General features: G+C 50.9%; 1 protein-coding gene across 1 annotated transcript; it reads right to left on the bottom strand.

Annotated features, from left to right (window-relative positions):
* Positions 1 to 3,952: 3,952 nt before the first annotated feature.
* Trim56 (tripartite motif containing 56) lies at positions 3,953 to 7,708 on the bottom strand. The gene is made up of 3 exons (XM_051205008.1): positions 7,621 to 7,708; positions 6,302 to 6,428; positions 3,953 to 6,187 (listed from the first exon to the last, which is right to left on the bottom strand). The coding sequence occupies exon 3, from the start codon at positions 6,184 to 6,186 to the stop codon at positions 3,964 to 3,966; it is 2,223 nt and encodes a 740-aa protein (XP_051060965.1). The 5' UTR covers position 6,187; positions 6,302 to 6,428; positions 7,621 to 7,708; the 3' UTR covers positions 3,953 to 3,963.
* Positions 7,709 to 11,353: the final 3,645 nt, after the last annotated feature.

The following is an 11,353-nucleotide window of genomic DNA, read 5'->3' on the forward strand; positions in this document are numbered from 1 at the left end:
CCATGGGGCAGTTTCCAGTTAATGACAGTCATACATAAGGCAGCTGTAAAGGTCCTTGCAAATATCTTTCTGCTACTGAATTATTTTTCCAGGATGCATTCCCCAAAGTGGGATAACATCACCCTCCCTCCCCCAGAGCTAGAGATGGAAAAAAACATCAAGGAAGCCCTCTCCCACTGAGACACTCACTGGGGAATTCTAGGCAGACCCTCCAACCCTCAGCCCCTGGTGGATTTTAGGCAGGCTGGGATTAACGTAGTTTTACAATCACAGTGCCAGGAATCCACATGTTTCTCCAGAACACATTTTTATCTTTATCTTTGGCACATGCCAGTGGTTTTATTTAGTGGATTCTTTATCACTTTAGCCGTCCTTGCTGGTAGATTCTTCCCCTGGGTGCGTGAACTATATTTTTCTTTGTCCAAACTGCTCGCTCTCTCTCTCTCTCTCTCTCTCTCTCTCTCTCTCTCTCTCTCTCTCTCTCTCAACAGGGGTACACTAGTGATTCAGCTTCCCCTTATCAAATCAAAATTCCATGTGTCTTGTAATCGCATTGACTTCTATGTCTTCCTTTATGCTTTGCTGTATATATATATATATACTTATACTAATTTTAGATTTGTTTGTTTGTTTTTAGAGCCAAGGTCTCAGGTAGCCTAGGCTGGCTCTGGATTTGCTATGTAGCCAAGGATAACCTCAAGCTTCGGACTTCCCTGCCTCCACCTAGCTGCTAGGATTACAGGTACGCACCGTACCTGTTTTTATTCAGTGCAGGGGAATCAAACCAGGGCTTCGAGTGTGCTAGACAAGCACTCCACCAACTGAGACTACACCCCACCTGCTTTTTGTTTTTGAGGGTCTCTGGAGCCCAGGCTGGCCTCCAGCTCACAATTCTGCTTCTACTTCCTGAGTCCTGAGAGCACAGCCTTGCACCACCACGGCCAGCACTTACAATTTATCATGGAAACTGATTATCTGGGCATCGGTGATTTCCTGCACCGGTTTCTACAAACAGGGAACGTGTCCCCCAGAAATAGACATCCTCTTTTAGCCCCTAAAATTCCATCTGGGCTTGTCCCAAAGCCCCCTGGGTCCCACAAGCACTCTTCAGTGCCATTCTCCACAGCTCCCAGTCAAACACGTGCCCCACAATCACCTCTTTCATTTCTGTTCCAAAGCTGCCACCACACATCAAAAGGACAACAGTGGCTGCTGCTTGCCTCCAACTGAATCCGTCTCTAGATTTTGACACCCCCTCCCATCCTAGACCCCAACCCCCATGGTCACTTTCCAAATTCCGCTTGGCACTACAATCCCATCTTGGCCTTTAGGCTTTGGGCAAACATTTCTGAAAAGTAATTTTGCCAAGAAAGCTAAGGAAAAGCAATAAATAAGTAAGACCCTAGGGAACATATAGAAAACACAAGAAAGGTATCGGGCTACAGAGATTCCAAATCCTACTTAAACGTCACTTCTGATGGGCTAAACCATGTTTAGTTTTGTTTTTTGGCCTCTAACATTATATATTAAAGACATCCATTATTTTGTGTATAAAATTCCACTCTTTGCATCCAAGCATCAGTACTGATTCCCCACTGAGCCCCATAAAGGCCTTAAAAGAAATACGGTGTTTCATCTTATTGGAGAGTAAGGAAACATGGCTGAGTTTTTATGGATCTTGAAATATGGGGACACTGTTCCTCCCTTAATCTCTGCCTCCCAGGCCCCAGCTCACCTGGGCAGGTACAGAGATGGTGGGAAGGATGAGTCAGTGGCTCTGGGGATCATCTGGGCCTCTGCTTAAAAGGTGAGGTGAGGTGAGGCGCTGGGACAGATCTGAGGGTGGTGCCAGTCCTCCAGCTTCACATGGTAAGGTGGTTGGCCAGCGCTGTTAGGCAAGCTGGAATTCACCATCTTTCTTGGTGTTGGTGCCCTTGACCTGGCAGTTGATGGCAGGGAAAGGGCTGGGGTATGTGTATGTGTATCTTATAAGTAGTCCTGTCCTTGCCAGGCACCTACTCGATATCATTCATGCTCTCATTGTAGCCATGCCCAAAGGGCCCATTCATAGTCCCATTGAGATCGCCACCCTTCACAGCCTACAAGGGAGTCACAGGGAGCACTCCAGACCCCCCCTTACCATCATCCAGGTGATGTTACTGCCAGCACACCATCCACAATGTCCGGCATCTTGGACTCCAAGGCCTGAAACTTGCTAAAGTCCTGGGTCTTTTGGAGTCCCTGCATTTCCCGAAGGCCCAGGACAATGACCAGGAAGGATCTGATGCTCCCTTACCATCTTCAGACACTTACTGTCTCCCAGAGACACTGGACATCTTTTTGAAGGGATGGAAAATGCAGGCATGGACCTCTGCCAGCCTGGCCACCCACTGGGTCACTGGGCGTTCTGAGGGTGGCGTTTCAGGGCAGACCAGTAGCTTTAAAAGGATTCTGTTCTCCTGCCTCGAAGACTTCCGGTTGCCAGACCAGAACCAGTTGATAAAGACTTGGACCACCTTGGGGGTGTCAATGGGCTTCAGCAACCCCCCGCGCCATCAGCTGCTGTGTCTCAATCCAGTGAGTCTTAGCACAACACTTGCCATTGTCTCTGAGGGTCTGAAAACTCAGGAGATGTCTGGCTTGTTGTGGGTATTGAAGGGGAGGACGATGTGGTCCATGCACTTGGTGGAGCACTCAAGGATGATCACAAACAAGGTCACAACCCTGAAGATGCACCCCTCCTCCCTGGACAGGATGGATCCCTCTCAGCCACCATCTGGGAGGGTTGCCCTCTTATGGTGAGCGCCCTCGCTGACCCACCTGAGCGTGTGGCCACAGATGGAACATCTGTGGGACAGGCTGGTGCTTGAGAGTTAGGGAGAGAGTCCAACTTTCTTACACACGGTCTCTGTACGTAGCCCAGGCTTCGGCTCAAAGGTGTGATCCTCCTGCCTCAGCTTCTCAAGTGCTGGGATATAGGTGTGTTGTGATGCCACATCTGGATTTAATCTCACATCTGTGGCCTCTGTGCCTGCACTCCCAGACCTCTGACATCTTGGAACCCACTCCATACTTCATTGAGAGAGTCTCTACTCCCCGGTGGTTAACAGTCATGGCAACATTATCACCATTCTGAGATCTCTAGCATCTTCTGACCCCATGTGCCCCTGTGAGAATGGCCAGTTTTCACCCCATTTCCACAATGCCCATCGTGTCTTGACATATACTGGGACTTCCTTTACTTGGAGAATGACACAAGTCATCTCCCTAGGACTCTCTTTCATCTGCTCTACAAACACCCCCACCCCACCCCCCCATCCCAGGGAGGAGGGTATGCCTAGAAATTGAACTCAGGACTTCCTGCAGGCTGGACAAGTCCTCTAACACTGAGCTGTACCTGAGCCTTTCACTGGGGAATTCTAGGCAGGTGTTCTACCACTGAGCCACACCCCAGCCCCTCACTGGGGAATTCTAGGCAGCTCTACCCCTGAGCCACACCCCAGCCCCTTACTGGGGGATTCTAGACAGATCCTATACCACTGAGCCATACCCCCACTTCTTATTGGTGGATTCTAGGTAGATGCTCTACTATTGAGCCACCCCTCCCCCAAGACCCTTATTTCTGAGTTCTAGCCAGGTGCTCTACAGGAGTCATGACCCCATCCCAGGAATGGTTTTGAAGAATGCAAATCAAGAATCACATATAAATCTCAAGACACATAAACTATACAGCAGTAGCCACAGCTGTAAGAATCAGTCAAAAGGAAGCAGTTTGGTTGACTTCCGGCACCTGCCTCGTGTGCCTGATTGTGGTCACACCACTACTGCTCTTGGTTTCTCCTGTCCCTATACATCACAAAAGGAGCATGCATTTTGCCAGCTGGGAAAATACCCTTGGTCCTGTAATCTCATGGGTGCCCTCCCTCCCTTCCCACCTGTCCCCCATCCCAGCCCTGAGCCCCTTTAACTATCAGGAAACCTGACCCTAAACACATGGATAGTCCCGTTACTGAGGGATACCACTAGGTATTTGCCATCTACCATGGTGGTTACCCGGGGCTTTTCCAGGCCATGATATGCTGTTAGGAAGTCACCAAGAAGGGACCCCTTGGGATCCAGGATCACTACCTTGTTCACCTCTCGAAGGGTCAGAAATATGTAGCCTTTCTTATCCACAGATACAGAACCTGGCTGGCAGCCGTGTAAACCAGGGCCCTTGTACTCCCAGATCACCTGGCCTAGCCCATCACAGAAAACCACGCTATTTTGCTGCCAATCTGACCCTACAAAATTGCCCTGGGGGCTGGTGGTCAGGAACACCAAGGCCCGCTGGCCCCGGCTAGCCTTGCCTCCAGGGATAAACCGGGTAGCCAGACTGCCTTCCTTCTTGTACACCTCCACGTGGCCTGCCACACTGACAGCTACCCGGTCTCCACACGGCATCGCGGCCACAGCGTGGCTGGACTGGGTGAGGCTCAGCGATCTTCGCCATTGAACTTCCCCCTCGGGATTAACGAGATAGAGCCTGGCATTGGCGGAGAAAGCCACTGCATTCTGCAAGGCAGCCACACTGCATGGGGAACAGCCTTCAGGAACCGGCACTGTGCCCTTGTAGTCGCCATTGAGGGAGAAACGTTTCAAGACCCTGTTCTGCTCATCCGCCACCAAGATCTCCTGGGGGCCGTAGGGACAGAGCCCGGTGATGCGAGGGGAACGTTTGTCTCCAGGCATCCTCGTGGGGAAACTCCAGGAAAAAACAGGCCGAGGGAGGAGGGTTGCACCTTCTAGGTTTGGCCTCAGGATGGGGCTGGGCTCCCGGGAAACGGGCTTGCCCCTCCCTTTGCATTTCTTTTTCTTGTTAGCTCTGTTACCCCTTTCGATTTGGACTTCGTCGTCTTCTTGGGGGTTCTGGGCTTTGCCTTCTTTGGGAGTTAGGGCTCCATCATTACATAGGAACTGGGCTCCACCCTGCTTCCCTACCTTGGTTCTGTCCTCACCTTGGCTTTGAGCTTCATCTCCTCCGTGGGTACCAGCCCAGCCTTTCTCATTGTCCTTCTGGGATTGTTTTGGTTCTTCAAAGGAGAGGCGAAGCAGGTAGCAGTTCTTGTCCTGGAGCCCAGGGTGGAGCTGCAGCTTGGGCAGCACACAGCGGGTAGGCCCTGGTGTCCAGGGAGAGTCTTGAAGCTGGCGCAGGCGCTGTGTGATTGCTCCCTCCAGAGAAAGGATCTCAGCCTCCAGACCCAAGCTGAGCACTCTACGGGCGAAGGCAGCAGCCGCCTTGGCCACTTGCTCCTGGCTCTCTATCTTGGTCAGCCTGTCCCTGGTGGCCTCCTCAGCAGTCTCTACTAGGGCCCGGAGTTGTCCCAACACTTCCTGCTTCTGGGCCAGCAGAGACTTGAGGATACGTTCAGCGGCCTCCTCCACCTGCGTCCCCACACTGGCTGCCTGCTCTCGCAGCTGGGCTAAGGCTTCCTTTTCCGCCACCCGGGTGGCCTCTAGCTCCACCAGATTGCTATCCACACCTGCCAATAACTCCTCGAGGCCCGGCTTCCGGGATCGCACTGCTTCCGCCAGGGGCAAGCAGGGGTGATCGAGATGAGGTCCCAGACGGCAGTCCTTACAGAGTAGCTGTGAACACGGTTGGCACAGGAAGCAGAGGGCTTCCCCTGGGTGCTGGGGACACTGGGATGCCTGGCGCTCGCGAGCCTCTTCATCATACCACCCGGCTCTGTAACCCACCAAATCAACTACACGGTGCTTATGGGTCTGGCGGGAGCAGCGATGCCCATCGGCACAGGCCTGGCATAAGTCATCTGCACAGTCCAGGCACCTGGCTGTGGCGGGGCCCCCAGAGCTCTTGCCTCCCACCAGAGGGCACAGCGCACAGGTTGGCTTCCCCGAATGCATGTCTCCAGGAGCCCTGGCCTTGACAAGGTCCAAGAGACCATTGACAAAGAAGTTGGTCTTGAAGGCAGCCACACCCTCCGGCGGTACAGGCACAGTCTCCCGACACTCGGGGCAGCGGACCTGGCCACCGATGTCCAGTTGAGCCAGACAGTCCTGGCAATAGGTATGTAGGCATGGCAGCGTCTTGGGCATGTGTAACTGCTCCAGGCAGATTTTACAGGCTAGGAAATCGCTGCTCAGAGCCTCGAGCAGAGTAGGGGAGGAGATGTTGGAGACCATACTATAAGGAAAGGGTCAGAGGTCAGAGGTTAGAGGCAACCTGGCCACGCCCCTGTCTTGGTTCCCCCCCTTCAGCCTGGCTCCTCCCTTACTCTTTGCTGGTGTCCCCACACACCTGGATGGTTGGGAAATTCTGGCTTCTGGGAGGCACTGGATACTAGGGGAAGGTGGCTTTTCTTCCACGTCGTCCTCTTTACAGACACCAAAATGTAAACATGCAAAAGCCGTTGGTAGTGCTGAGCCTGTGAGAAAAAACGAGACCAGGAAGCCCCCAGGCCTCAGCAGGCCTCAGAGCCGGAGTAATCGAATTATTAACATATCAGGTCATGGGCCAAAGGCAAGGGTAGCCAAAGCCTTTCTGGTCTCCCGTAGCCCAGACTGGCCCCAAACTTGCTATGTAACCGGATGACCTTGAACTTCTGAACTTCCTGCTTCCGTGGGATTACAGGTGTGTGAAGTTTATGTAGCACCAGGATGGAATTTAGGGCTTCTTGTATTTTCGGCAAGCGCTCTAACAAGTAAGCTGCACCCTCAGGTGCCGGCCTGGAGCCCATGCTCCTCCTGCCTCAGCCTCCTGAGTGCTGAAATCACAGGCACGCATCACCCCGTTTATCGTTGTATAGGTATCATGGATACTGGGGCTCAAGGGATAGCCAGTGAGGACACCAGAGAGTCAGGCACACAGGAGCAGCCGGCTTTTTGATGTTGGGACAGGGTCTATGTCTTAGTAGCCTTTGTTTGTCCAAATGTCTGGGAGGGTGGGGGCCCTACTTCCCACACCAAGTATTTTTGAAAGCATTTTCAGGACAAGACAAAGGCTCAAGGGAAAGGTTCACCTCCTTGCGGTCCACTAGTTCTCGTTCTGGCCTTGCCTCCTGGAGTCCTCGAATTTTACCCTCTCCTATCAAATGCATTCTAGAAACTTCTGGAGGGAAGGGATTGCAAGTCCCTAGCACGGAGGGGACTTAAAAAAAACAAACAAAACAAAAACAAAAAACGCCACCGGAACCCTAGTCCTCAGGAGAAGGCTAGCCTTGGTTACAAAGTGAGTTTCAGGACAGCTTGGGGCTACAATAGTGATTTCTGGCTGAGCTGAGCTACAGAGCCAGACCCAGCCTTAAGAAAGAGAGAGAAGTAAATAAAGACTGATTGACTGCACTTTCCCTTTCCCGCAGGGTTGGAAGAGGAAGCTCGGGGGTGGGGGGTGCGGTTGTCTGTACTCAGGGAGTGTAGGACTCTGGGGACACAGGGTGGGAGGTCGAGGGGCAGGGCCTGCCACCTGGCTAAGTCCCCTCGGCCTTCCAGGTCCCCCCCTGCCCTTTCTCCCCTCCCTTCCTTTTCCTCTCCCGGGCTTTCTCACTTCCCTCTCCCCCCCCCCCCCCCCCCCCCGCCTTGTCTTTCTGCGTCCCGGCTCTTTCTCCCGTCTCTCCTTACCCAGCCACAGCCGACTTTAGACTCTCCCAGCAGGGCTCGGGGAGCCCCGAAATGCCGCTACCGCCGACAGTTGACTACCTGCAAGAGAAACAAAACTGAAAGTAGTCGTACTGTGGTGCAACTTCCGTCCCCGGCCCGGGACAGCCACTCCAGGGCGCAAGCCCCGCCTTCCTCCCCACCCCACCCTGGAACGCTCCCTTCCAGGCCGGCCTAGGCAGTAAGGGGAGACCCCCTTCCAGAAGAAAGGTCTGGGGGACCACAGGCCAGGATGCCCCGTGGCTCAAGCTGTCAGCTGTGTGTGTGTGTGTGTGTTGCAAACAAGGCAGTGCCCCAGGGTAGGTTCTCTGATCGTGTCTTTTGGGTCAGGATGTTTATGTGTGGGAAGGAATGACAGATGGGTGATAGGGCCAGTGGGCGAGGCTCCTCCGTTGCTCCTTTGCTAACCACAGTTGAAGGTGTGCGCCCCAGATAAGAACACCCTTTCCAGGGCTTAGCGCAGGCTTCCTGGAGGAGGTTCTATCTAGAGATATGTTTGAGGATGTCTCAGAACTTTGGGGTTCCCGGGCAAGGGCTTTCTGAGAGCAGCAAGTGTGCCTGCGGGGTGAGGTGGGTGGGGTGGGAACAGACACTGACCAGAGGAATGAGTTCCAAACTCCTTAGCCAGGTGTGGTGGGCCAGGCTGTAATCCCAGCACTTGGGAGGCGAGGATTAAGAAGGGGTGTCCTTTAGAGAAGTTCCTTGGAGGGAGCCACCAAGTAGCAGGCTCATACAGATCTACAGGGGGAACGGCTAGACTTCCCAGATTTTGTTCTTTCCTCTTTTACCCCTTTCTCCTTTTCTCTCTCACCTCCCCCCTCCTTCCTCCTCTCCCCCCTCCCCTTTCCTTACTTTTCCCCCATTCTTATTCTTTCCTGATGGTCTAGCCCAGTCTAGCATGAAATTCAGGGTGTTTTCCAGGCCTAAGCTAAGAAGTCTCCTGCTTCAGCCTCCCAAGTTTCTGGTGTTATGGTACGTAGTAGCTCCAACCAGGCTTAGTTTGGGTTTAATTTGCCCTTCTTTGAGTTTCTTGAGGTGAAAGCTTAGATTATTGACCTTAGATCTTTCTTTTCTTGTTATTTAAAAATTTCTTATGTTTATGTATTCATTCGTTTGTTTGTTTATCTGTGCTCAAACATGTTGCAGTGTGTGTGTGTGTGTGTGTGTGTGTGTGTGTGTGTGTGTGTGGCTTCAGAAGACAACTTCTTTCCTTCCACCACGGGTGGGAAGGGTTAGGAGCATCGAACTCAGGTTGTTGGGCTTGGTGGCAATCACCTTTATCTGCTGAGCCAGCTCATCCGTCCTTATCTGAAATAAGGTTTTAAAGCTGTATGCTGACCTTGGAGCATTGCTTGATTTGCCTGCAGTCTATGCTGGTCAGTGTTCACTGTCTAGCTCTCAGAAGACAAAAATAAAATGAAATCATCACTTAGTGCATTTACAAATTCTGATTTATTTTTTGAGTTAGGCTCTCCTGGAGCCCAGACTGACCTCATATTTCACTGGATAGCAGAGGCTAGCCTCGAACTCCCAATCTTCCTATCTCCAACTTTTGGAGTGCTGGGGCTACAAGTGTGCAGGACAGCTCTTGGCGTCATTTACATTGCTTCATTCTGTGGTATAAATATCCCTACCCTGGTGGGTTTGAAGATGTCATTGTGAAATTACAAAACATAAATTTGGTAAGAGACTGGAAGAACTTCCCACGAGCCAGTACAAACAGACCCAACCTGTCGCTTCCTGTAACCTATTTTTAGCCGTATTTCTCTTTTCTTTTTAAAAAGGGATTTCTTTGTCACAGTTATTTATCTCAAGTGTGTATGTGAGTGTGAGGGTGTCACTGTACGTGTATGCTGATCAGAGGACAAAGTGCTCAAGGTGATCCCCTTCCTCCACCACGGTGTGGGGCCCAGGCTTGGTAGCAAGCTCCTTTACTGCTGAGCCTTATTTTTGGCTCTTTATTTCAATGAAAATAAAAAATACTTTGTAATTTACTTGTAACTATCTTTTTTCATTAATCCATGATTTATTTAGAAATTTGTTAGTCAGACTTTGTAGTGTGTGTGTGTGTGTGTGTGTGTATGTGTGTGCTACAGAGTGCTGCTTGCAACTACCTGTTTGTTTTCAAGACAGGGTCTTAAATAGCCCAGGCTGGCCTCATCATTTCTATGTAGCCAAGGCTGGCCTTGAACTCTGATCCTTCTGCCTTCACATGTCAAGTTCTGAGATTACAGGCACATGTCACCATGCCTAACTTACTGTTTTTCTTAGACAGTAAAAAATCATTTCCAAGTGGGGCAGTGGTGGCACACACCTTTAATCCCAGCACTCTGGTGCAGAGGCAGGAGGGTCTCTCAGTTTGAGGCCAGCCTGGTCTACAGAGTGAGTTCCAGGACAGCCAAAGCTACACAGAGAAACCCTGTCTTGGCGTGGGGTAAAAAAGAAAAACAAAACAGCAACAATGAAACAAAACAATTGGATTGATGCAAAAGAATGGTACCCAAAGTTGAATTTTGACTTCCACATGAATGCCCCCAGAGGTCCTGAGTTCAATTCCCAGCAACCGCATGGTGGCTCACAACCATCTGTAATGGGATCTGGTGCCCTCTTCTGGCCTGCAGGCAAACATGCAGACAGAACACTATACATAATAAATAAATACATCTTTAAAGAATCTGCTATTCTAAAACAGGTTTCCATTAGTTCACTAAGTGGCATACACTGCAATATTTTTGTTTTCACTGTGTATTTGCTTGCTTATTCTCTCTTTTATATATGTTGTACTTGATTTTGTAGGTAGGCTTCTTAGGCTCTGTTTATTTTTATATTACTGGGTTTCACGGAGCCCAGGCTGGCCTTGAACTCACTATGTAGTCAAAGATGCTCCTAAATTCCTGATCTTTCTGCCTCCACCTTCCCACTGTGTACGCCACAACAAGGGTACACCATCACGTCCAAGGCTGTGTGGTGCCAGGGGTGTAACCCGGGGCTTCATAAATGCTAGATAAGCACTCCATCTGCTGAGCTACAATCACATCACTTCCCAGTTTTGGCACACTGTGTTGTGTTGCCTTGTACCGTACCTTGCTGTGTTTTGTTTGTATGGGAAAGGGTATTGTATACCCTAAGTCAGCCTTAAACTCACTATGTTGTTGTGGGCTAACCTTTTGTGCACTGTGAAGTTGTGCCGCTGTTATTGGTTTAATAAAAAGCTGAATGGCCAATAGCTAGGCAGGATTTCCAGGCACAGGGGACGCCAGGAAGAAGAAGGTCAGAGACGTCAGGAGTCGCCAGCCGGATGGAGAAGAAGCAAGGGATGCAGAAGGAAAGGTAAAGCCATGAGTCACATGGCAGCATGCAGATGAATAGAAATGGATTGATCTGAGTTATAAGAGCTGGTTATAAACAAGCCTGAGCTACCGGCTGAGCTTTCTTAATTAGTAAGAAGTCGCTGTGTGATTATTGGGGGGCTGGTGGCCCCAGGGAAAATCTGTCTACACTATGTAGCTGACAATGGGTTACAGGAGGTGCGAACACACCCAGCCTGCGTGTTGTTCTTCACACTGTTTTCTTCTGTGTGCATACTGTCTTGGAGTTCATTCATTCTTCTGCCACCTCGAAGCTGTTAATGGATTCTTGTCTCACGGAGTTCAGGCTGACCTTGAACTCCCTAAGCAGCCAAGGATGACTCTGAGCT

Source organism: Phodopus roborovskii, unplaced genomic scaffold, assembly GCF_943737965.1.
Source record: "Phodopus roborovskii unplaced genomic scaffold, PHOROB, whole genome shotgun sequence".
Lineage (NCBI taxonomy): Eukaryota > Metazoa > Chordata > Mammalia > Rodentia > Cricetidae > Phodopus > Phodopus roborovskii.